Source organism: Liolophura sinensis, chromosome 6 (assembly GCF_032854445.1).
Source record: "Liolophura sinensis isolate JHLJ2023 chromosome 6, CUHK_Ljap_v2, whole genome shotgun sequence".
In the NCBI taxonomy this organism is placed as follows: domain Eukaryota; kingdom Metazoa; phylum Mollusca; class Polyplacophora; order Chitonida; family Chitonidae; genus Liolophura; species Liolophura sinensis.
This window is the reverse complement of record NC_088300.1, coordinates 1375380-1402385: the sequence shown is the minus strand read 5'-3', so window position 1 is coordinate 1402385 and position 27006 is coordinate 1375380. Positions and strand designations below refer to the sequence as shown.

Genomic DNA, 27006 nt, shown 5'->3' with positions numbered 1-27006 from the left:
GTATACTCCCTTCGCCGCCTTTGTCTATGCACACAAAATCTCCGACTTTCAATCGTTGCGCCATGATTTTGTCTCAGAAATGCAAACGACGAAATCACGTAGAAAAAGAAGTACTCCGGTCCGTGTGTAGCTTTTGATTGTCTGGTTTTTATGAATGAACGTCTATGAGCCAATCAAGTACATGTAGCTGTCTGAACATTGTTAACGAAAAAAGTGATGCGATATTTATCCCACCTCCTTTATTCCATGTTCTGGGTTACATTGATGGGATAAATGATTTTATAAGTCTATCTACAGTGATATCACGCGATCTCGTAAAGATGTTGGGCTAACAGTATTTCGGACATCTTGTCTTGTTACGTGGCGTAAGAAATGTTGAAGTTGGCAGAACTGGTATTATGACGTCATTTTGCTAAGCTTTGGTTTGGAATGCTTAAAAATTTAGAATACTTAAAAAGAAAAAATTTCGTTTGTTTCTCGTCAGAGGCTCGAAACACGAAATTTTTAAACTGTCGTTTAATAAATTTGATACTTCACGGTCACTCATTGGAGATCTTCTATTTGTTTCGCAATCTACTTATTTTAGTTGAATATTTTTGTATTTAAATATGGTTGTTGCCTTAAAATATTTACGTTCAAATATTAAAGAAAAATAAATACGCCACAATTTTTAACTTTGCTTCTCATATATTTCTGTGAGTCCATGGCATCAGACGACAAGAACTCACCTGTGTTTGAATTTTTTACCTATACTCTGTTATGGTCAAGAAAAGTTTGAATCAACTTGACAATAGCGGGATCCGTGCAGAGGATCTCAATGGTCATAGGTGGAAGTCCTACCAAGAGAGTAACGCTTTACGGAATGAGCCAGCAGGCGCTCCAAAGAACCATGTTTTAGTGGAGAGCAGTGTTATGTCAGCTATCTGCAGGATGGCCCCGGAAACATAAACAGTAACGGCCATTAACACAACCACACAGTACTAAACAGGAAATAAACGTACAGGGAAGTACCAGCATTGTACGTTGTGTCTTCCTGGTTAGTGTTCACTTTCAATGAATTAGTGATAGGTCTATGTTACTACATTGTACTTTGTCCTCAAAACGTCATGGCAACGGCTAACATGAAAAACAGGGCAAACATAAATACCAAAGTACTTCTTTAATACTTTATTAAAATAATATTTGTAAATACATATATAAAATAATTAAGAAATAAGAAAAATATAATAATTTTAGTATGCAACGTAATTCTGAGTCGTATTCTTATATATATGTACAGCTGCACTGCTTTGGTTTTGAGGTAGTACACAGCTACGCTGGTCCATTACAACACATGTTATAGTACAAATGTACCCCTAAACAGGGACAGAAGGCTGAGCGATCCACAACTGCAAAGCTGCACGACAGCACAGGAAAACAGACCAGAGCTATTCACGAAGGTACTCTTGTGCAAATCTATGGAGCAGCAAAGCCACAGGCGGACAAATGCATGGCTACACAACCACAGGCAGACAACTGTATAGCTGCACAGCCACATGCAGACAAATGTATAGCTGAACAGCCACATGCAGACAACTGCATGGCTGCACAGCCACAGGCAGACAGCGGCATAGCTGCATAACCACAGGCAGACAATGCCAGAGCTGCACAGCCACAGGCAGACAACTGCATGGCTGTACAGCCACATGCAGACAACAGCATAGCTGCACAACCACAGGCAGACAACAGCATAGCTGTACAGCCACATGCAGACAACTGCATGGCTGTACAGCCACATGCAGACAACTGCATAGCTGCACAACCACAGGCAGACAACTGCATGGCTGCACAGCCACAGGCAGACAACTGATCAGCTGTACAGCCACAGGCAGACAACAGCATAGCTGCACAAACACAGGCAGACAATGGCATAGCTGCACAGCCACAGGCAGACAACTGCATAGCTGCACAGCCACAGGCAGACAACTGCATGGCTGCACAGCCACAGGCAGACAGCAGCATAGCTGCACAGCTATGCAAGTGTTGAACAGGTGTACTGCTGCACAGATACACGCATATTCATTCACACAACTCTACGCATGTACATGAAAATGCTCGTGCATATGCTCTCAAGTACAATTTTTCACACAGCTGCAAAACTAAACAACGTACACATGTGTACAGCTGAGTAGGTGCCCTTGTGCAAAGCCGTACAGCTACGGGAAGTTATTTAGTTGTATTTACCTCCACTATATTTTAAAAGTCGTTGCACACACGTCATACAAGCCCAGTCCAAGATGAAATGCAAAAACAGGAGTAAAACACACTCCTGCACCCAAGTTAACTGTTGACGAACAAACAGGCCATGTAAAATAGAGTTATCTCCCTTCCCTTAACTTCTCAGGGCTCTCCTTAATGCTGGTATACAGGTTTTTGAAACCGGATTAGCCTGGACAACTACGCTTAAAGCAACCAGGTAAGGTTAACGTTACAGATGCGTAGTAACAATATTTGTCTCAAACACGGCCCCACGATTCACGTACGACTGTGGATGTTCTTTGGATCTCTTGAGTTCGGTCAGCGCTCTGATCCACGTGTCCGCCACCGACTCGTCCATTGTCCTGAACTTAACTGTTTTATTTCCGGACTGAATAATCAACTTGAAGAATTCTGCAAAATACCAACCAAATGTGAGGTCAGTAGAACTAGTAACTAAGAGAGGTATTTGTTCTTTATTATATTTCAATGTTCAGATCTATGCATGCTACCCAGGTTAAAAAAAAACAATCCACCGAAAACAGAACTGTAGATATAGAAAGGCAAATTAATTCATTAACCAGTACAGGCACTAAATCAGCTTTAAATTGTTCAATCACCAATGAATCATCCTGATTGCCACGATATGTCTGCACGTTTATCGACTTAGAATAAAGTCATAACCCTTCATTCTGGCATTCCAAGCATGCTGTAATCAAATAAAGCATGTTTTAATAAGTAGAAATGAGCCAGGCTTCTTGCTAACTCACTTCCTTTAGAACAACGACTGACTCTCCTAATTTGGGGGACAGCCATCTTCCCGAACGTCCATGCTCGTCCAGACCCCACTCAAGGCAGCCTGGCTTTCCGTTAGTCAGTGACAGGCGAAGAAACACATCTTCCCATGACGATGTACAGCAGCCATCACCAACCTTCATCTCACACCAAAAACCTGAGAAAGAAAACAAAATATGTATAAGCCTTACTGATATAACTTACTTGTTTTGGAGTGTCACAAGTGTGACTTTTCCCCACTAATATTGACCTGTACGGCAGAGATTATGTTAGCAAGTAGTTTCACCTCTCCTAGTAGGCTGTGCTTTGAACGGCGGGCGAGCCCGCGGTTTACCGAGACCAGAAGACCGTTATCTGTATAGCGCTTTTCCTCACTGATTTGAATACAAACTAGCCTTTGCGTTCTGACATATCATCAGAGATATGTCTGGATAATTACACTGCTCCCACCATAATGCAGGCCGCCGTGGTGAGTGAGTACTTGGGGTTTAACGGCGTAGTTAACAATTTCTCAGTGACATGACGACGAAGGAATCCATAGAGTGCATGTAATGTGCCTCCTTGTTGCAGAGCGGATTTCCAGCGCTCTTTAACCTAGTGCTGCTTCACTGAGACGCCTTAAGGTAAGTAAGGCGCCCCGCCCGAGCCATTATACTGATACGGGTCAACCAGTCGTTGCACTATCCCCTTCATACTGAACGTCAAGTGAGGAAGTTAAAACTTCCTCTTTTAAGGTCTTACGTGTAACTCGACGCAAGATTGACACTTGAGCTACCGCTCCCGAAGTGGATGCTCTACCAACTGTGTTACTGGGGGCTGGTGCCGTCGTATAAGGGAAAGTACGGCGTAAAACACCTATCAAATAATTACACCGTAAAATTTATATTGCGCACAATACTAGCGTTATTTGATACTTGTGTGGGGTTTTCATGTCTGCAGGTGTAACTACTGGCATCAGTGAATGGGCCAGTAACCATTCTCCATGCCCTTTTCCCAACGAGTGTCAGTGAATGGGACTTAGCAGTAACGGTAATCCATGCCCTTTTTCAGATAACGAGCGGATTACAAAAATCAAATGTGACGCTTTCATCTGTTAGTAAAGCTGGTATAGATTTCAAGTTTTCTACGATCGGACAGGCAGCAAGCCTAAGCGAATCTTTCAGTCTAGTGACAAGCTCGTATTTATATGTCATGTTTTGTATCGTAAGCATGTGTTGGTGTAGCGATAAGCTTTTCCACGTGTTGCTACAAGCCTGTCTAAATATCTTGTTTTGTATCGTAAGCACTTGTTGGTGTAGCGACAAGCTGGACCACGTGTAGCAACAAGCTAGTTTATCTGTCATGTTTTGTATCGTAAGCATCTGTTGGTGTAGCGATAAGCTTTTCCACGTGCAGCAACAAGCCTGTCTATATATCTTGTTTTGTATCGTAAGCATCTGTTAGTGTAGCGACCAGCTGGTCTACATGTCATATATTGTATTCTGAGCATCAACTGGTGTAGCGACAAGCTGGCCTTCATGTCATATTTTCTATTCTGAGCATCTGTTGGTATGGCCACAAGATGGTCTACATGTCATATTTTGCATTTTGAGCATCTGTTGGTGTAGCCACAAGCTGGTCTACATGTCATATTTTCTATTCTGAGCATCTGTTGGTGTGGCCACAAGCTGGTCTACATGTCATATTTTCTATTCTAAGCATCTGTTCGTGTGGCCACAGGCTGGCCTACATGTCATATATTCTATTTTGAGTATCAGCTGGTGTATCCACAAGCTGATCTACATGTCATATTTTCTATTCTGAACATCTGCTGGTGTGGCCACAAGATGGTCTACATGTCATATTTTCTATTTTGAACATCTGTTCGCGTGGCCATAAGATGGTCTACATGTCATATTTTGTATTTTGAGCATCTGTTGGTGTAGCCACACGCTGGTCTACATGTCATATTTTCTGTTCTGAACATCTGTTGTTGTGGCCAGAAGCTGGTCTACATATCATGTTTTCTATTCTGAACATCTGTTGTTGTGGCCACAAGATGGTCTACATGTCATATTTTCTATTCTGAGCATCTGTTGGTGTATCCACAAGATGGTCTACATGTCATATTTTGTATTTTGAGCATCTGTTCGTGTGGCCACGAGATGGTCTACATGTCATATTTTCTATTTTTAACATCTGTTCGCGTGGCCATAAGATGGTCTACATGTCATATTTTCTATTCTGACCATCTGTTGGTGGAGCCACAAGCTGGTCTACATGTCATATTTTGTATTCTGAGCGTCTGTTTGTGTATATTCTATTTTGAGCAGCTGGTCTACATGTCATATTTTCTATTCTGATCGTCTGTTGGTGTGGCCACAAGATTGTCTACATGTCATGTTTTCTATTCCGAGCATCTCTTGATGTAGCCACAAGCTGGTCTACATGTCATATTTTGTATTCTGAGCGTCTGTTTGTGTATATTCTATTTTGAGCAGCTGGTCTACATGTCATGTTTTTGTCTTCTGAGCATCTGTTGGTGTAGCCATAAGCTGGTCTACATGTCATATTTTGTATTTTGAGCATCTGTTGGTGTAGCCACACGCTGGTCTACATGTCATATTTTCTGTTCTGAACATCTGTTGTTGTGGCCAGAAGCTGGTCTACATGTCATGTTTTCTATTCCGAGCATCTGTTGTTGTGGCCACAAGCTGGTCTACATGTCATATTTTCTATTCTGAACATCTGTTGTTGTAGCCACAGGCTGGTCTACATGTCATATTTTCTATTCCGAGCATCTGTTGGTGTAGCCACAAGCTGGTCTACATGTCATATTTTGTATTTTGAGCATCTGTTGGTGTAGCCACAAGCTGGTCTACATGTCATGTTTTCTATTCCGAGCATCTGTTTGTGTAGCCACATGATGTTCTACATGTCATATTTTCTATCCTGAGCATCTGTTTGTGTAGCCACATGATGTTCTACATGTCATATTTTCTATTCTGAGCATCTGTTTGTGTAGCCACAGGTTGGTCTACATGTCATATTTTCTATCCTGAGCATCTGTTTGTGTAGCCACATGATGTTCTACATGTCATATTTTCTATCCTGAGCATCTGTTTGTGTAGCCACATGATGTTCTACATGTCATATTTTCTATTCTGAGCATCTGTTTGTGTAGCCACAGGTTGGTCTACATGTCATATTTTCTATTCCGAGCATCTGTTTGTGTAGCCACAGGCTGGTCTACATGTCATATTTTGTATTCTGAGCATCTGTTGATGTGGCCACAAGATGGTCTACATGTCATATTTTGTATTCTGAACATCTGTTGATGTGGCCACAAGCTGGTCTCCATGTCGTATATTCTAATCTGAGCATCTGTTGGTGAAGTGCCATTTTTTCTATCGTGTAGATCTAGCAACAACGGAAAACGTAGTTTCACAAAATACACTCGTCAAAGGAAGGAATGTTTGTTAGTAAACCATTGAGAATGACGGTAGCCATTGGGAATGTCCGTAACCATTGAGGATGTCTGTAACCACGGAGATATCCGTAATCATGGAGAATGTGCGTAAGCATTGGAAATGTCCGTAATCAAGGAGATTGTCCGTAAACATGGAGAATGTGCGTATCCATAGAGATTGTCCGTAAGCCTGCAGAATGTTCGTAATCATGGAAAATATCCGTAATCATGTAGAATATCCGTAAACCATGGAGAATGCCTATTCTCTTCACTCCGTTAACATGACTTACACTCCAGAGTCCAGAAAACATGAACAAAGGGACTCTCCCTCTCAGCAAAGGATATGTGATTCAAGCAGGTACCACTGTGATATCCAAAGCATGGGGGCCAGGTTAATTATTAGTGAGCAAGGTGTAATCGTGTTTATGTCTACTTTGTGAGCCAGATCAAGAGAAACATCAAGATTTGTTGATTGTTTGTTTAACACCTTACGCAAGAACGTTTCATTTACACGAAGTTGGTCTGTTTCATGGCTGGTCAAGTACCAAGAACATAACTGAATCTGACCTCAGACGTTGATTTTCACGTCTAAAATGCATCTATCATTGGATGGGTGGGTTCAATACTTGAGGTGTTGTTCAGTGTTTACTGCTCGAGGTGCTGTTCAGTGTTTACTGCTTGGGTTGTTGTTCAGTGTTTACTGCTCGAGGTGCTGTTCAGTGTTTACTGCTTGGGTTGTTGTTCAGTGTTTACTGCTCGAGGTGCTGTTCAGTGTTTACTGCTTGGGTTGTTGTTCAGTGTCTACTGCTCGTGGTGTTGTTCAGTGTCTACTGCTTGGGGTGTTCTTCAGTTTTTACTGCTTGGGGTGTTCTTCAGTGTTTACTGCTTGGGGTGTTGTTTAATGTTTACTGTTCGGGGTGTTGTTCATTGTCTACTGCTCGGGGTGTTGTTCAGTGCCTACTGCTTTGGGTGTTCGTCAGTGTCTACTGCTTGGTGTATTGTTCAGTATTTTCTGCTTGGGGTGTTGCTCAGTGTTGACTGCTTGGAGTGTTAATCAGTGTCTACTTCTGGGGTGTTCTTCAGTGTCTACTGCTTGGGCTGTTCTTCAGTGTTTACTGCTCGGGGTGTTGTTCAGTGTCTATTGTTCAAGGTGTTGTTTAGTGTTTACTGGCCGGGGTGTTGTTCAGTGTCTGTGGCTTGGAACGTTTTTAGTGTTTACTGCTTGGGCTGTTGTTCAGTGTCTACTGCTTCGAGTGTTTTCAGTGTCTACCGATTGAGGTGTTGTTCAGTGTTTACTGCTTGGGGTGTTGTTCAGTGTTTACTGCTTGGAGTGTTTTCAGTGTCTACTTCTTGGGGTGTTGTTTAGTGTCTACTGATTGGGGTGTTGTTCAGTGTTTACTGCTCGGGTTGTTTTAAGTGTTACTGCTTGTGGTGTTCCTCAGTGTTTAATACTTCGTTTGTTCTTCAGTATTTATTGCCCGGGGTGTTCTTCAGTGTTTACTGCTTGGGGTGTTGTTCAGTGTGCACTCCTTGGGGTGCTGTTCGGTGTTTACTGCTTGGATGCTGTTCAGTCTTTACTGCTTGGGGTGTTGTTCAGTGTTTTCTGCTTGGGGTGTTCTTCAGTGTTTACTACTTGGGTGTTCTTCAGTGTTTACTGCTTGGGTGTTCTTCAGTGTCTACTGTTTGGAGTGTTCTTCAGTGTTTACTGCTCGGGGTGTCGTTCAGTGTTTACTGCTCGGGATGTGGTTCAGTATTCACTGCTCGGGTATTGTTCAGTGTTTACTGCTTGGGGTGTTCTTCAGTGTTTACTGCGTGGAGTGTTGTTCAGTGTCTACTGCTTGGGTTTTCTTCAGTGTCTACTGCTTGGGATGTTCTTCAATGTTTACTCCTCGGGGTGTTCTTCAGTGTTTTCTGCTTGGGGTGTTGTTCAGTGTTTACTACTTGGGTGTTCTTCAGTGTTTACTGCTTGGGTGTTCTTCAGTGTCTACTGCTTGGGATGTTCTTCAATGTTTACTCCTCGGGTGTCGTTCAGTGTTTACTGCTCGGGATGTGGTTCAGTATTCACTGCTCGGGGTGTTCTTCACTGTTTAATGCGTGGGTTGTTCTTCAGAGTTTAATGCTATGGGTGTTCTTCAGCGTTTAATGCTTTGGGTGTTATTCAGAGTTTAATGCTTTGGGTGTTCTTCAGAGTTTAATGCTTTGGGTGTTCTTCAGTGCTTAGCTTTGTGAAATAATACATAAGAGAAACAATATCTTTGTCACCAAAAATTTAACGTTCGGGTTAATGGAAAGAGTCTTACCTTTTATAACGGTTGAAAGCGTTATGTCCGAGTATGATATCTGTAGTTGGTTCGCGGTACCAATTTCTGCCTTTTTTTCTCCAGTGACCAGTTTCTCATACGAAATTGGCTGCTTAGACTCCACCGTTGTTCGCAAAGAAATCGGTGGCTCTGAGTTCATCAATGAGGCTGGAGAAGACGATGTAACATTCTTCGAAGAAGTCACAGAGGATGACAGTATTGATGTAGGTATGTCGTTTATGACAGTGCTCAGATTCCCCAGGCTGAACGTTATAATTGCCTTAAAGTCAGACAGAAACGTTTGAGCTGCTTCCTGGGTGAGTAAGTCAGGGTGGTAATCTAGCTGCAGCTGTAAAATTTTATATTTCCCACTCGTCCACAGCAGAAGCCTTGTCTCTCGGTCAAGACCCATGGGTCCAGACTTTCCAAGGTGAACTCCGCTATAATCCGTCAACTTCACTTGCTCTGTGAAATCCTCCATAACCACGTTATGTCTACAGATGTTGGCTGCCGTCACCTCTGACGTGTTCTCCAGCACCAAAAACCCGGGATAGAGGCCATGCTCCACACACTGCCTCACCTCAGCTGAATTGCTCTGTAGGAAACCCCCAATTGTAATGTCTTGGTCAAAGGAGCCAATAACAGGTAGGTAGTTCACGCAGTGAGTCATGACGTTCATCAGGGCTGGGACATGCTGGCGTGTGTCAATGTTTATTATCAGACTTAATTTCTCCTCTCCAGTTAACATATGCCACAGAAGCTGAAGGGAGCTCACCAAAAACTGAAACATTGTGATTTTAAGTATTTGGGACATTTTGATAATGTCGGCGACAATATCTGTTGGAATATCAAGAAGAACCGTTTTCTCCAATACTGGCGGTATGTGGGCATTGGGGGAAGTGGACAATGAAAGCAGTGGCAAGTGAATAGACTGATTTATTCGTTTCTCCCAAAATGTCTCTTGTTGTCTGAATTGAGGCGACAAACATTTAAACACTTCCGAAGGAATGTTAACCTCCTTTACAGCAGGTAAGTTTTCAGAGAGCAAAAAACTTTTCAACTCATTGAAAAACATATACACTGCTTTTTGGTCAAAGGAAACGTGATGGAAGAGAAATCTAATCTCAGAGTTGGGGCCATTGGTGTGATTGTAAATGATCCTGAGGGGCAATTCCTTACTCAGGTCAAACGGTCGGTGAAACACCTGTCTTACTTGTTCTGTGAGGTCCTTAGGGTCATCACATGAAATGTCAATAATTTTCGGAACTTTAAACGCCTCCAGCAGGACAGGCTCTACACGATTTCCGTTCTGTCTGTATACCGTTCTTATTGGTTTATTTCTCTCAAGGACTTTGTACACAGCAGCTTTGATGTTCTCCTTTGGAATGGAGAATGTGGTGTTAAATTCTGTCCCAATTAGAATGTCATTTCTGAAGTTGTTTCGATGACACTTTTGGTACATAAAGGCTTGAATCGGTGATATCAAGGGCGAGAGTTTGGAATACATCCTCTCTATGTCAAGTGGCGATATGGCAATCGTGACATTCTCGTTTGCCATAACAGCATTTTCGATTTCTGTCACCAAATCTATCATCGTCAGGTCTTCTGAGAGTAGTCGAGTAGCAGGTAAATGGATTCCCGTATCGTTCCTCACGCAGTTACTAAGGGAAACGGCTACCATTGAATTCAGTCCTAAATTGTACAGAGGAGTTGAAAGCTGAAGCAGCTCTGACGACACAGTAAATTCTCTGTTTACAAGTGCCTTGATATACTTCCAGAAAGCCTGTTTCCTGTCCTCTTCATTCATACTCCGAATTGCCGATAGGTCAATATCCACGCCTTTGAGATGTCTCTCGGCAGGACTATTGACTGCGCTATCTAAAACCGTTCGTATGTCAGCTGATGGAGTTTCCACCTTGATGTAAATATCAGCAAAGCATACATGTGCCTTGTCCGACAACAAAGCATGCCTCAAGCACTGTCGAACTCCCTCTTCAGAAATGGCTTCAAACCCTGCGCTTTTCCAGCTGTTAACTACGGACTCGTCCTTCACAGCCATTCCTACACATAATGGTCCCCAGTTTAGAGACTGCGCTTTCAAACCCTTTTGACGACGGTAGCTGGCGAGTGTGTCGAGAAAACTGTTAGCTGCACCATAGCTTGTCTGGCCTGGATTTCCGAAAACAGATGCGACTGAAGACTGTAAAATAAAGTAGTCCAACTTTAGACCAAGTTGCATACACAGCTTATGTAGATTTAAAGAACCTTGGATTTTAGGCGAGGCAACTTTCTCAAAGTCTTCGGCTGTGGAATAGAGCAACAGAGAATCCTTCAGCACACCAGCACCTTGAAATATTCCCTTGACTGCGTGGTCAGGGTACTTTGTCTGTAGGATCACGAAGGCGTTTTCAAGAGAGCTCAAGTCACACACATCTGCCTGTAGAAATTCAATTTTGGCTCCGGTCTCCAGGCTTAGTTTCCGCATCTTTTCCTGGGCGTCCGCGTCTGGTGTCCTCCGTGACGTAATAGCGATCAGACCACCGCCCATTTCTGCGATGAACTGAACAATCAACCAGCCTAGACCCGTCAGGCCTCCCACTATAACGTAAGACGCATTCCCTCGGAAAAGCGTCCGTTCAGTAACACACAAAGGCAGTGACTGATCTGCAACATGAATGACGTGCGACACGAAGATTTCAAGATGTTTTTCTTCAAATGTGCTCAAGATTTCGTTTAATCTTCTCCATTCCATTGACAACATGGTCGATATTTGTTTTAAACATTCTGAAATCTTCCCACTGGAAAACATCTCCCATGGCTTAATTACCCGAAGGGTAAAGTTTAGGCTTGTCAAAAGTAAAATGTCTTTACTTTCTAGTCCAAAACCTTCGATGGAAATTATTGTCTGCCCAGTTTCTTCTGTAATGAAGAATTCCTTTGAACAATTTGAAAACAAAATAACGTGCGATGTGCCTTTTGGGATACTTTCTTGTGTCAGTTTTTCATGAATCTGCACCTGGGTGCTTCCCTTATAGTTCAAAACAGCTTTCAATAATTGACCAAAACATCTGGACCGCGGCTCAGTTATCACTGCCACCTGAGAATCTAGGGGTATTTGTTGTGCCATGTTTTCTATAATCGCCAAACATGTCAGCAAACCAGCCTTGTAGTCTCTAATGAGTGACTTTGGAATTGTATTGGTTTTTGAAACTGTTAAAACAGTTTTAGCAAATGTTGGAATAAAAACAATAACGTCCTTGTTTTCTTGTCCGTGTTTGGCTGTACCGACTGCTTCCACACAGACCAATCTCTGCCCTTCATCCAAATGTGTTTGCAATTTATCAGTGGAAGATGCGCTTGATTTTGTTATTACAACATACTGCACCTTTACCGGGATTATTTCTCCTTTTGACGAAGTATCTGCTGCCTGTGTGGAATATTCCAACCGATATTCGTATGGACAACTTGGTGTTTTACGACCACTGACGAGATTCAAAGGCTGATTGACTTCGGTGTGACTACTAAGCTTTTCTCTGATTGGCATCACACGCAGTGACGTCTTCACCGAATACCTAAATAATTTTCCTTCACATATCATCAGTTCTCTAAAACGAAATTCATGAAAGCTCTGTAGATTCAAGCAATTCGTTAAAGTGTCTATGGATGCTTGTGTGAAATCTTGGAGGTCAATCAGCTGTAACTTTCGGTTGTCCTCTTTCACATAACACCTCACCATGCCCCATAAATGTGATCCATCTAGGTTCACCTGAGAAACACTGGAACCGTCCTTTGATATTTGCGTATTCACCGTCACAACGGAAACTGGGATGTCGCTCCCGCTGTTGATCAGAAAGCAGATGACTTCCCTGAGATTGTCGTACATTTCTGTCAATGATCTCATCAGATAGTCTTCAGTCTCTTCACTCGAGTCTGCATAGAATACGACCCCCGATATTTTGTCTATTGGGATCACCAACCCTGAGGTGGACTCCTCGGAAATAACCTTCACAGAGTCAGACAGTTTATGCAGAATTTTGTCCGGTTTGCGCTTCCGGTGAATGAACAAAATTGCTCTTTTATCAGGAGGCGTTGTAGAGATTTCAGTTGGCACCCACTGGAGCTCGTATTCTAGGTCCTCTGCGGTTGTCTTTGTGGTGCTCAAAATCTGTATAACGAAGTCTTTTAATTCTGCAATCACCTGGCCAGCATGTGTTAGTAGAAGAACCCTAAAATGAAATTGCCCATTGGACTGACTCATCTGTTTGCTATAACACATCATGTCCCCAGTGACCTTCCTGTGGATGCTAATCTCGCCAAGAATGGACGGTATACGGTCTTCCCAGACAGACTCAGTACTGGAGTAAATTGCACAGGTAGACTGCATGATTGCATCCAGAATGGAGGGATGTAGATGAGTTTTACACATCTGTGTTTTCACGAGATCGCTGACGCTTAGCCATGCTAAGCACTCCACGGAATTGGCTTCACACTTCGTGATCAGTTGAAGTTGCTCGCCGTACGCAAATCCGAACTGCCTCAACCTGTCATATATCTCATCTTTGTCCATCGAAGATGTACACCGCATGCGGACAGCGGCTATGTCACAGGGCTTGGGCTCGAATGAGTCTCCGGATTTGACTACTTCACCAAACACACACGCAGAGTTTTTGTGTAAAATCCTGAAGCTGGCGCTGTGTGAAGATTGTGCTTCAGTCATCAAAGTTAATGTCTGGCTACGGCCCTTCATGACACCAACAGGCTTCAACAAGCGCACAGACACTCGTACATCTTGCACTACATTTTCAAATATTTCTTTTGCGTATTCAAAGGCGACATCAGCGAACAAAGATCCCGGGACAAATGCCGCTCCGCCGACAACATGTGAGTAAACAAATGCCGTGTCATTTTCATTTATCCGGATTTCCATTGTGAGAAGATTCCCGGAAACTCGATTCACATACGGATGTCTCCCATTCATACTTGGCAGCCCCTGGCGTTCTAAGAGAGATGTTTCAGGTTCAAATAAACCTTTCGTTCTCTGAAACTGGTATTTGGGTTCCACAGTTAGCTGTGTAACACCCTGCCCTATAACAGAAGCCCACCTGGGATTCACACCATGGCTAAAAAGCTTCCCGAGGCTGCTTACCATGGTGTTAGTGTTTGACATCTTCTCCATCGAGGGTACAACCACTCCATTGCTGTATCCGGTACTGAAAACGTCGTTGAAATGAGCTCGAAGTACCGGGCGCGGTCCTATTTCGAGAAATACGTTGAATTTGTCACCATCTGTTGCACTCAATAAACCCTGATAAAATTTAACAGGGTCTGTGAGATTTTTCACCCAGTATTCTGCTGTTTTAAAATCTGTTGAAGATGCCAAGTGACCAGTAACTGTAGAAACGATGTCAAGCTGTGCATCCTGTCCCTTCAGTCCATTTAAGGCCTTGATGAGAGAATTTGCCAGGGGTTTTTGTTTGTGGCAGTGATAAGCTGTTTTCACAGAAAGCTCTGTGATTATCATGTCAGGTTGATCCAAAAATTTGAGACATTTCCGAACAGCGGTCACCGCTTCGTCGTCACCGGAAACGGTGCAGCTTGTAGGACTGTTGTACACGGCGACGTTAACGCCACCGCCTTGCTCATGGCAAAGTTCTTCCACTTTTTCAACAGGACATTTCCCAATTACCAGCATTTTGCCTCCAACTGATTGTAAGAGGAGCTGAGTCCTGTGGTAGATCACATCTACTGCCGACCTGAGGGACAGAATCCCGGCGGCGTGGGCGGCAGCCACTTCCCCTACAGACTGACCAATCACAGCATCAGCCTCCACCCCCCCAGTGGCGCCACACGGCCGTCAGTCCCACCTGGCAAGCGAAAAGCACCAGGGGCTCAACAGCAGGGTCGTGTATATTGCTTTGGTTTCTGAGTTTATTTATCACAGAAACAGAGTTGAATTCTTTCAATAATTCGTCAATTTCTTCTAACTGGTCCCTGAAAACCTGCTCTTTATCCAAGAGATCAATGCACATTCCCTTCCAAGCAGTCCCCATTCCACAGAACACATAAACGACACGCAGTTTTTTGGCTGGTTGAGACACTTCAAAGACATGGTGTTTACCTAATTCAGCTATCAACTCCTCCTGGTCTCTGGCATAAAAAGCCAAACGGTATTCGTGATGATCTCGTCGACATGTTGACGTGAAGGACAGAGCATCCACGTCTAGGCGATTTCTTTCAGCCGCTTCTTTCAGGTGGAGGACGTTGGCCGTCAAACCAGACGAACTCTTAGATGACACGGCGATCATTCTGTACCCATGTTTACGTGGTTTAGGCGGCAATGGTGGATCAATTTTCACATACTGCTTGACGTAAGCGTGGCAGTTGGATCCCCCAAACCCAAAAGAGTTAACACCAGCCGCCCTACCTCCGGAGGGCAGCTCTTCCCACGGGACGCAATCAGTAGGCACTTTGAGATGGTACTTTTCAAACTCAATCTTTGAGTTGAGCTTTGAGCTGAACAGTGATGGCACTATGGTCTCGTGCTTCATCATGAGCAGAACTTTAATGAGCCCCGCTGCTCCTGCCGCTGACTCCAGATGTCCAATGTTTGTTTTCACTGAACCAATATGTCGGATCTTGCCATCTTGTCCGAAAAATCGGCCGAGACAGTTTGCTTCTATGGGGTCTCCTACAGGGGTACCTGTGCCTATGGTAAAGAAGAAACACATTTATTTATTTCACAGCTGCGATCATGTCATGAATAAGAAAAATGATTAACACTGCCATATATGTGATTCGCCTGGTTATGCGAGACTGCATTAAGAGGCATTCATTAGTCCGTTCTGACCACCACACCTTGTCAGCTGTCTCGCCAGCGTTATATAACTGGCGAAGGGCGGTGGTTCAGATGTGGGTTTACGTCAGAATGAGGGCTAGATAACTGGCGAAGGGCGGTGGTTCAGATGTGGGTTTACGTCAGAATGAGTGTTAGATACCTGGCAAAGGGCAGTGTTTCAGATGTAGGTTTACGTCAGAGTGAGTGTTAGATAACTGGAAAAGGGCGGTGGTTCAGATGTGGGTTTACGTCAGAATGAGTGTTATATAATCGGCGAAGGGCGGTGGTTAAAAGGTCGATTTACGTTAGAATGAGTGTTAGATAACCGGCGAAGGGCGGTGGTTCAGATGTGGGTTTACGTCAGAATGAGTGTTAGATAACTGGCAAAGGGCGGTGGTTCAGATGTGGATTTACGTCAGAATGAGTGTTAGATAACTGGTGAAGGGCAGTGGGTTTCACCCGATATTGAAGTCCTTCTGTCTATAACCATAACCCTCGTACAGTGGATGTGAAATGTTTTGGAGTGCTTTTCGGGTGAGGGTGAGAGGATTAACTTGATTAGGACTTTTCCACCCAAGTTCCTGATATGTTGAGCCGAGAAATCGTTATTTATTTTTTTATTTGATTGATGTTTTTCGCGGTACTAGAGAATTTTTCACTTATACGACGGCGGCCAGCATTATAGTGGGAGGAAATCTAATAGGGCCCGGGGAAAATTCGAGGTCATCAGCAGGTTGCAGACAGACCTTCCCACATACGGCCGGAGAGGAATCCAGCATGAGCTGGATTTGAACTCACAGCGATCACATTGGTGGGATGCTCATTGCGCCGCGCTGGCGTGATAACCACCTCGGCCACGGAGGCCCAAAAAAATAAATAAAGGGGCAGCCGGAATAGCCTTATAAAGATTCGAACTAAGACCTCTTCTGTGTTGATACATATTCCGTGTCAACCTCTACAGTTACATATGTCTTAAAACAATCAATTTCAAACTTAATTCTCACGTGTCAGAAATAATTCTAACCATGTGCTTCGATGTACTGCACTGTAGATTTGTCGATATTGTGACGGCTGTACATATCTTCTAGAAGTTGTTCCTGTTGAAGACCAGAGGGCGCTGTGATCGGTTGTGCCATGTGGCCATCTTGGTTTGTTCCAGTGGTGATCGTGCCCCAGATTTTGTCTTTGTTTTTCAAAGCCTGATAAAGACATGATTAAAGTTGTCTCACAAGACTTCTTATGCGACTAATCATCACATTTCTAAATGCATTTATTCAAGTATTATTCCAAGAAACAGCGTTGCTCGCAATATCTCAAATAACATAATGCTGGCTTCCTCTACGGCCGTACATGGGAAGGTCTTGCGGAAACCTGCGGATGGTCGTGGGTTTCTCCCGAGCTCTGCCCGGTTTCAACCCACCATAATGCTGGCCATGGTCGTATAAGTGGAATATTCTTGAGTACGGCGTAAAACACCAATCAAATCAAATAAATAAATCCAATAAAATACTTATGAATGTGCGTTGATATGCCTAATTTCCTGCCTTTCATATTCATCTCTTTATAAAAAAAAAAGGCAAGTTGGTTTTATTATTTATATATTAATGAAAGGCTCACCATCCTTATATATTCTTATCAAAGTTCGTGAGGTTTAAAACTTACATCAGACAATCTTTTCAGTACAACAACCCCACAGCCTTCTCCTCTTACGTATCCGTCAGCATCTGCTGAGAAGGCTTGGCACTGACCGACACGGGAGGCCATCCCTGCCTGACTGAGGTACACCCCCGAGATGTGTATCATGACCAGATTGACACCTCCGGCCAAAGCAAGGTCGCAGTCTCCTGGCAAATAGTTAAGTTTTTCAAGGATTAGAAAGTAAGCGTGGTCTTAAGCAAACGTACTATCACGACATAAGACACAAAGGGATAATTATCTTGAAATTCTTCTGCTAACAGAGCACATCTGAGCACAACATTTTGAGTAATTCTAGATCAGTGACGTCCACTATTTTCCAGCTAACACACTTTCGTCACTGGTCTGGTTTTACCTCCGTGCTATTGTCTTTTATGTTCATTATGAATAACCAAAATACCGTCTCTTATTCTCTTCTAGTGACTTTGCTCGACGAAGGTGACATGAGACCATTGCATCAGTATATCTTCCAGTCTGACATAGTATCCTGCAATGAATTAGAGGAGCACCCACCTGTGGAAAGGCCCTGGGAGGCCAAATGGATGGCCATGAGGGCAGAGGAACAGGCCGTATCCAAGGTAACAGCCGGGCCGCGGAGATCGTACACATAAGATACCCGGGCGGCCACTATACTGTTAGCAGATCCAGTCAAGTGGTAATTATCAGCCACTTCTACGTGTTTTGAAAGGATGTTTGAGTAGTCTGTATTCATTGATCCTGTCACATGTGAAAGAGCGGTGATTAGTGAAATGTTTGGTGAAATTTGCCTTTATATACAGAACAGGCTCTTGTAGTATCGATGATCTTGAGCACGGTGTGAATCGGACAATAAGAGAAACTTCTAAAACTAAAGGAAAAGGTTACCATATAGACACCTGTTTTACTCCCCCCAAGCTGTTCTCTGGTAAACACATCCTCGGGGTTATCATACAGACATATAGTTACCTATTTAGACACCTGTTTTACTTCCCCGAAGCTGTTCTCTGGTAAACACATCCCCGGGGTTATCATACAGACATATAGTTACCTATGTAGACACCTGTTTTACTTCCCCCAAGTTATTCTCTGGTAAACACATCCTTAGGGTTATCATACAGACGTATAGTTACCTATGTAGACACCTATTTTACTTGCCCCAAGCTGTTCTCTGGTAAACACATCCTTAGGGTTATCATACAGACGTATAGTTACCTATGTAGACACCTGTTTTACTTCCCCCAAGTTGTTCTCTGGTAAACACATCCTTAGGGTTATCATACAGACGTATAGTTACCTATGTAGACATCTGTTTTACTCCCCCCAAGTTGTTCTCTGGTAAACACATCCCCGGGGTTATCACACAGACGTATAGTCATCTGTGTAGACGCCAGTTTTACTTGCCCCAAGCTGTTCTCTGGTAAACACATCCCCGGGGTTATCATACAGACATATAGTTACCTATTTAGACACCTGTTTTACTTGCCCCAAGCTGTTCTCTGGTAAATACATCCCCGGGGTTATCATACAGACATATAGTTACCTATGTAGACACCTGTTTTACTTGCCCCAAGCTGTTTTCTGGTAAACACATCCTCAGGGTTATCATACAGACGTATAGTTACCTATGTAGACACCTGTTTTACTTCCCCCAAGCTGTTTTCTGGTAAACACATCCCCGGGGTTATCATACAGACATATAGTTACCTATTTAGACACCTGTTTTACTTGCCCCAAGCTGTTTTCTGGTAAACACATCCTCAGGGTTATCATACAGACGTATAGTTACCTATGTAGACACCTGTTTTACTTCCCCCAAGCTGTTTTCTGGTAAACACATCCCTGGGGTTATCATACAGACGTATAGTTACCTATGTAGACACCTGTTTTACTTCCCCCAAGCTGTTCTCTGGTAAACACATCCCCGGGGTTATCACACAGACGTATAGTTATTTGTGTAGACGCCAGTTTTACTTCCCCCAAGCTGTTCTCTGGTAAACACATCCCCGGGGTTATCATACAGACGTATAGTTACCTATGTAGACACCTGTTTTACTTGCCCCAAGCTGTTTTCTGGTAAACACATCCTCAGGGTTATCATACAGACGTATAGTTACCTATGTAGACACCTGTTTTACTTGCCCCAAGCTGTTCTCTGGTAAACACATCCCCGGGGTTATCACACAGACGTATAGTTATCTGTGTAGACGCCAGTTTTACTTGCCCCAAGCTGTTCTCTGGTAAACACATCCCCGGGGTTATCATACAGACATATAGTTACCTATTTAGACACCTGTTTTACTTCCCCCAAGCTGTTTTCTGGTAAACACATCCTCAGGGTTATCATACAGACGTATAGTTACCTATGTAGACACCTGTTTTACTTCCCCCAAGCTGTTTTCTGGTAAACACATCCCTGGGGTTATCATACAGACGTATAGTTACCTATTTAGACATCTGTTTTACTTGCCCCAAGTTGTTCTCTGGTAAACACATCCTCAGGGTTATCATACAGACGTATAGTTACCTATGTAGACACCTGTTTTACTTCCCCCAAGCTGTTTTCTGGTAAACACATCCCTGGGGTTATCATACAGACGTATAGTTACCTATTTAGACATCTGTTTTACTTGCCCCAAGTTGTTCTCTGGTAAACACATCCCTGGGGTTATCACACAGGCGTATAGTTATCTGTGTAGACGCCAGTTTTACTTCCCCGAAGCTGTTCTCTGGTAAATACATCCCCGGGGTTATCATACAGACGTATAGTTACCTATGTAGACACCTGTTTTACTTGCCCCAAGCTGTTTTCTGGTAAACACATCCCTGGGGTTATCATACAGACGTATAATTACCTATGTAGACGCCAATTTTGCTACCCCTAAGTCTCTTACCGGTAAACAAGCCCCTGCGTTTTGTGTAAAACATTTAGTTACATATATAGACGTCATTTTAACTGTACTTGGTACGGTGTAAAACTCCCATCAAATAAATAAATGCTGCCCCTAAGCCGCTCCGCGGTATATAAGCCGCTCTGTTTCGTATAGAACAATTAGTTACCTATATATACACCAGTTTTACTGCCCCGAAGATGTTCCCTGGTAAACCCACCATCCTCCAGCGCCATATGGACGGAATCCAGCACAAATCTTTGCTGGGGGTCCATCTTTAGCGACTCTGATTCGCTGATTCCGTACAGGCGATTGTCAAACTCATCGTGTCTGAAACACATCACATCAGCAACTTTATCATTTTCAGCTAAGGTCAGGCTAACTATTGGCGACAGGAAGCCAGCCTCAATTCTTCATTCTTCCGAACCTTGGTCCGTATTTATGTGCCTTGCTTGGTTTTTGACTATCACTGATTGGCACTGGTTGCCAGTGTTTGGCTGTATCCCTACAGCTGTCAAATACACTGTGTTTGAAATGTAGCCTGGCCTGCTTTAGTGTCCTACGTAACTCATATAAGCAGTACCATATAGTCCTACAATACGTCATCCACGCCATATGTCAGGTGGTATGGTTACTCACGCCAAACACTGATGGCTGAGAATTCATTTGTAAAGTAACTTCTTTCTCCAAATTAAAACGGATAAACCAGACATCAAAATGCCTCAAGATTCTGTTCGACAGGCGCTGTACGCAAAAGTAACTGAGAAACCAACAATCAGAATACGTCAAAGACTTCTGGCTTTACACAGTGTATACTCCTTTTAACTATTTAGTTTTAGCTTTCAAAACCTTTTTAATTACGCACCCTTTGACAGCGCCCAGTTTTCGTGAGTACATCTTTCCTGGAGCTTCCGGATGATACCAGGCATCCACATTCCATCTGTCCGGCGGCACGTCTATCACATGGTTCTCTCCCTTTGATAACACTCTCCAGAATTCATCCAAGTTGTCTCCTCCAGGAAATCGACAGCCCAGCCCAACGATTGCAATGGGTTCTTGTATGTCCATCACTCACTTTCTTCTGTTCACTCTGTTCGCCAAATGCGAAAATGCGTTTTTTCCACCATTTAATTTCTGGCTAAACGTTCTTTTGAATATGTTTATCTTTTGGATATGTTTTGAACTCTGAAACGTACGAGCATTAAGTGAGAGCGCATAACAATGAAACATATGACGTGCTACACAAGAACAGCACAAATAAAAGCCATAGTACGCAGTTTTTAACTGCTGTTTCAAGGGCATAAAAGACTCTTGTCATTTGTCTCCAGTGAAACTCGTAATACCGCATTGTACAGAACTGAACGCATAAATAACAGAGGCTGACTATTGGGTAACGTTTGTTTATCAGTTATCCCACCAAACTAGACGAATATACTAATATCAAAACAGTGTCCCGCCCAAGTTTAGAAAGTGTGCTGTATTTTGCATTTTTGTGATGTATAACAAAGATATCTCAGTTCAAAGTAAGCAAAACCACGTATATCCAGAGAATCAAAGCACCGTCAAATCATCAATTTTAGTCAATCAGGCATGACTCTTTTGGGTTTTTTTTAATGACCCGATCTTGCACTTGTTTCCGCTGGGGACGTCGCGTGATCCCTGTTTTGTCTCTACTATATGACCGATCCAGCGTGGGGTACGAGTGACGCCACATCGTGTTTCCGGTTTCTCCCATGACCTCGTAAGATTTTTAGATTAAAAATTGATTTATGGAGTAACCAAGCACTTCAGAAAAAAATGGCTGTCCATCCAGTTCTGGTTTCACTCCTCTGTCTAAATTACTAAGCTTGAATTATTTTTTTCTTTTAAGCTACCACAGTACACGTCTATTTTTAACCAAAAATACAAGCTCCATGAATACAGCCAGAGATGTATCAGAAATCTGAATTGCTCATTGTTCATTTAATCTTCAAGCTTGTCTTTATCATAACCATGTTGTCAACTGTTCCGTTGTTTTCTATTTTCTCAGCTAAGCTAAAATTCATTGCAGTCTGCTAATTTTTCGAACTAAATTCATGTCATTATGGGTCATAGACCTGGAATTCATTTTGAAACTCAATATCTATTAAGAAACCTAAATAGTAGTTACTAAAATAGCCCTGGTGAAGCCTTTGTGTGCGTATGCAAATGCCTATGTTGAGTGAAGGTTCAACATTGGAAGTGAGTAGAGCACCATCAGCTCTACCATACAGGGTATGTTCACAAGACATGTACAGGGTCATTTGTTCTTTTTATCAAAACATATCAATATTGAGGATTTGACTTGGTTCATTTAAGTGTGACCGTAGTCTTTATATCAGCGCCATGCATGAGCAACTCCGGTCAATACAATATAGCTCCCTCCATAAATACACTTGCGGAACAAGGGGATACTCCCCCTGACGCATACGTGTCAGAAGTTCAACCTGGATTGTCCATTATTGTCATTCAAATAATTTGAAATCGATAATGTATTCCAACATATTTAATGCAGTATAAGTATAATACCAACGTTCAAATTTGTGACGAATCTGTTCACCTATTTGCCCCGTGGTTTTAATTTAAACATTTTCCATTAAAACATTAAGACATACACTATAAAGTTTAAGTGGATTACAGATACAAATAAAAGTATACAAGAAAAACGAAGTTAAACGAGTTCTAAATTCTACAGAAATCAAAGCAAATCCATTGAAAATGGAAGACAAGCTTTGCAAAGGTTTAGCATATGCCTCTTCTTAATAAAGCACAGTTCGTTAACGTAATATTCCAGAGAGTAAAATCTCTGAAGCTGTGTTGGGAGCCAAGTACACGTATTGTTCCCCGTTATCTGTCCGTTAGATCATCATTACATCACATGGACTTTGAGAGAAACGCCAAAAAAGCTATTCTCACAGGCCATTTATATGGTGGAAGGAACCTTCAGTTTTTACTTTATACTCCCCTGTATATAGCTTTCAAATCTCTTGTACACCATGTTTTTGTATTTTTGTAAACTGTGTATTGTAAATTGTGTTTTTTGAATTGTGTTTGATTTACTTTTATGTCCCAACAGTACCCCATTATACAGAAACGCCAATGACTGACTTCTCAAGCTGCGCTATAACAAATGACACTAATCTGCTTTAAATCGATTCACCCATTAAGCTTAAGTTCATGTTCAATTTATTGATTTAGAATTCAAACCTCGAACAGTAACCTCCCAAATCCAGATTAATGAAGCTGTAAGATATTTAGACCTGGATGGTTAAGATGGGGCGGGATGACTACCGATTTCACTCAGACAGGATTTCAGACAGATCCTACCAATGCATTAACGTTATAAGTTGGGAGTTTTTCTGAGAGAAACTTGAGGGGCAGGAGTATATTCACCCACATCCTCTGCCCCCCTCCCACACTCACATTTTCTGCCCGCCCCCACATCCACATCCTCTGCCCCCACCCACCCACATCCTCTGCCAACCGCCACATCCACATCCTGCCCCCCCCCACACACACCACCTACGACGTATATTCACCCACATCCACTGCCCCCCCACCACACACACACCACCTACGAAGTATATTCACCCACATCCACTGCCCCCCCCCCCCCACCACACACACACCACCTACGACGTATATTCACCCACATCCACTGCCCCCCTCCCCACCACACACACACCACCTACGACGTATATTCACCCACATCCACTGCCCCCCTCCCCACCACACACACACCACCTACGACGTATATTGACCCACATCCACTGCCCCCCATCCCCACCACACACACACCACCTACGACGTATATTCACCCACATCCACTGCCCCCCATCCCCACCACACACACACCACCTACGACGTATATTCACCCACATCCACTGCCCCCCCCCCCACCACCACCACACACACACCACCTACGACGTATATTCACCCACATCCACTGCACCCCCCCCCCCCCCCCCCCACCCGGCCCTACACACACACCACCTATTACTCTGTATAATTGTTTTTCAAGAAAAACAGATAACATTATAACAATATTTTAAGATACAAGTAGTCGTTTGACATACCTTGGTTGACGGCTATGTGCTGTCTATACGGGCTCCTCCCTTCCTGATCACGGAACGCGTTATGAACTGTACCGTTGCCTTCAATTTTAACCTATTTGTGTGAATGTACATAGAAGGTTAGTCAGACTGAAGCTATATATGGTCATCTGGGCGGAACTGTGTTTGAAATGGCACCGATTTATCATCTGTTTTCAGGTTGTTCGACCGGATCCGTGAGTTAACACTTATTAAGCTCGAATTTCCCTTTTCAGTGACTCCAACTTGAGATCACAATAAAACGAACCTAACTTATTGAACACAGAAAATTTTTCTGAATGTGTTTATCTGAGATTAATCCGAGAGATTAACCAAGCCGTGAGATCCGGTGAGATGCCATAGAGAGATGCCATACTTCCTGATACGATGTTGATGATCTGTTCCTACATTTAAAGGTAAAAAAAAAACCGATTTCTCATCCTTGCTCTGGGTGATATATATCAGTGGTGACGTCAGAGGTGTTAACTGTCAAAACAACTGTGGTGGTTGGAGTCCGTATGGTGGCGCTGGTGCAGACGAGTGAAAATATACATATGTCCTCTGTTTACATGCATAGATTGTGCAGCAGAAATAAATATTTGTGATATCTAAGCGTCATTGACGCTATATCCTTGTGGCTAAGACAACACATATCATCACTGTGTAAGTGTAGCAAAACACCTTAAATTCGCATCTTAACTGACGCATATATAGGACCCTATGGTGTACATTTGTACAGAAATTACTTATAAATAATATAATGGAAAAAACAAGATCAGATTAGACATGATAGTACTCAATACGGTAACAACATTTACAAGGTTCATCTTTCTTATTAAACATTTATCCGGGGTCCAGTATTCAACATTCATACGGGACCGTACATACTACCACCAGTATTCAACATTTGTACAGGAACCATCCCTACTACCACCAGAATTCAACATTCATACGGAACCATACATACTACCATCAATATTCAACATTCATACGGGACCGTACATACTACCACCAGTATTCAACATTTGTACAGGAACCATCCCTACTACCACCTGAATTCAACATTCATACGGGACCATACATACTACCATCAATATTCAACATTCATACGGGACCATACATACTACCACCAGTATTCAACATTCATACGGAACCATACATACTACCATCAATATTCAACATTCATACGGGACCATACATACTACCACCAGTGTTCAACATTCATACGGGACCATACATACTACCTCCAGTATTCAACATTTGTATGTACGGGACCATACATACTACCACCAGAATTCAACATTCATACGGGATTATACATACTACCTCCAGTATTCAACATTTGTACGGGATCATACATACTACCACCAGAATTCAACATTCATACGGGACCATACATACTACCTCCAGTATTCAACATTTGTACGGGACCATACATACTACCACCAGAATTCAACATTCATACGGGATTATACATACTACCTCCAGTATTCAACATTTGTACGGGATCATACATACTACCACCAGAATTCAACATTCATACGGGACCATACACACTACTTCCAGTATTCAACATTTGTACGGGACCATACATAACTACCACCAGTATTCAACATTCATACGGAACCATACATACTACCATCAATATTCAACATTCATACGGGACTATACATACTACCACCAGTGTTCAACATTTGTACGGGACCATACATACTACCACCAGTATTCAACATTTGTACAGGAACCATCCCTACTACCACCAGAATTCAACATTCATACGGGACCGTACATACTACCACCAGTAATCAATATTTGTACGGGACCATACATACTACCACCAGTAATCAATATTTGTACGGGACCATACATACTACCACCAGAATTCAACATTCATACGGGACCGTACATACTACCATCTGTATTCAACATTTGTACAGGAACCATCCCTACTATCACCAAAATTCAACATTCATACGGGGCTATACATACTACCACCAGTATTCAACATTTGTACAGAAACCATCCCTACTATCACCAAAATTCAACATTCATAAGGGGCTATACATACTACCACCAGTAATCAACATTTGTACAGGAACCATCCCTACTACCACCAAAATTCAACATTCATACGGGGCTATACATACTACCACCAGTATTCAACATTTGTACGGGACCATACATACTACCACCAGAATTCAACATTCATACGGGACCGTACATACTACCATCAATATTCAACATTCATACGGAACCATAAATACTACCATCAATATTCAACATTCATACGAGGCCATACATACTACCACCAGTATTCAACATTCATACGGGACCATACATACTACCACCAGAATTCAACATTCATACGGGACCGTACATACTACCTTCTGTATTCAACATTTGTACGGGGACCATCCGCACTACTGTTAATGTTCAACATTTGTACGAGGACCATGCGCACTACTGTTAACGTTCAACATTTGTAAGGGACCATCCATACTACCATCTGTATTCAACATTGGTACGGGGACCATGCGCACTACCATCTGTATTCAACATTTGTACGGGGACCATCCATACTACCATCTGTATTCAACATTTGTACGAGGACCATGCGCACTGCTGTTAATGTTCAACATTTGTTCGAGGACCATGCGCACTGCTGTTAATGTCAACATTTGTAAGGGACCGTCCGAACTACCATCTGTATTCAACATTTATA

At 42.8% G+C, this 27006-nt stretch overlaps 1 protein-coding gene across 1 annotated transcript; it reads right to left on the bottom strand.

Annotated features, from left to right (window-relative positions):
- Positions 1–2467: 2467 nt before the first annotated feature.
- Positions 2468–21243, bottom strand: LOC135469373 (mycocerosic acid synthase-like). The gene is given in 9 exon segments (XM_064748003.1): positions 2468–2649; positions 3002–3187; positions 8779–14617; positions 14619–15484; positions 16638–16812; positions 17276–17457; positions 17822–18025; positions 20345–20505; positions 21041–21243. Coding segments are annotated over 9 exon segments (7998 nt in total).
- Positions 21244–27006: the final 5763 nt, after the last annotated feature.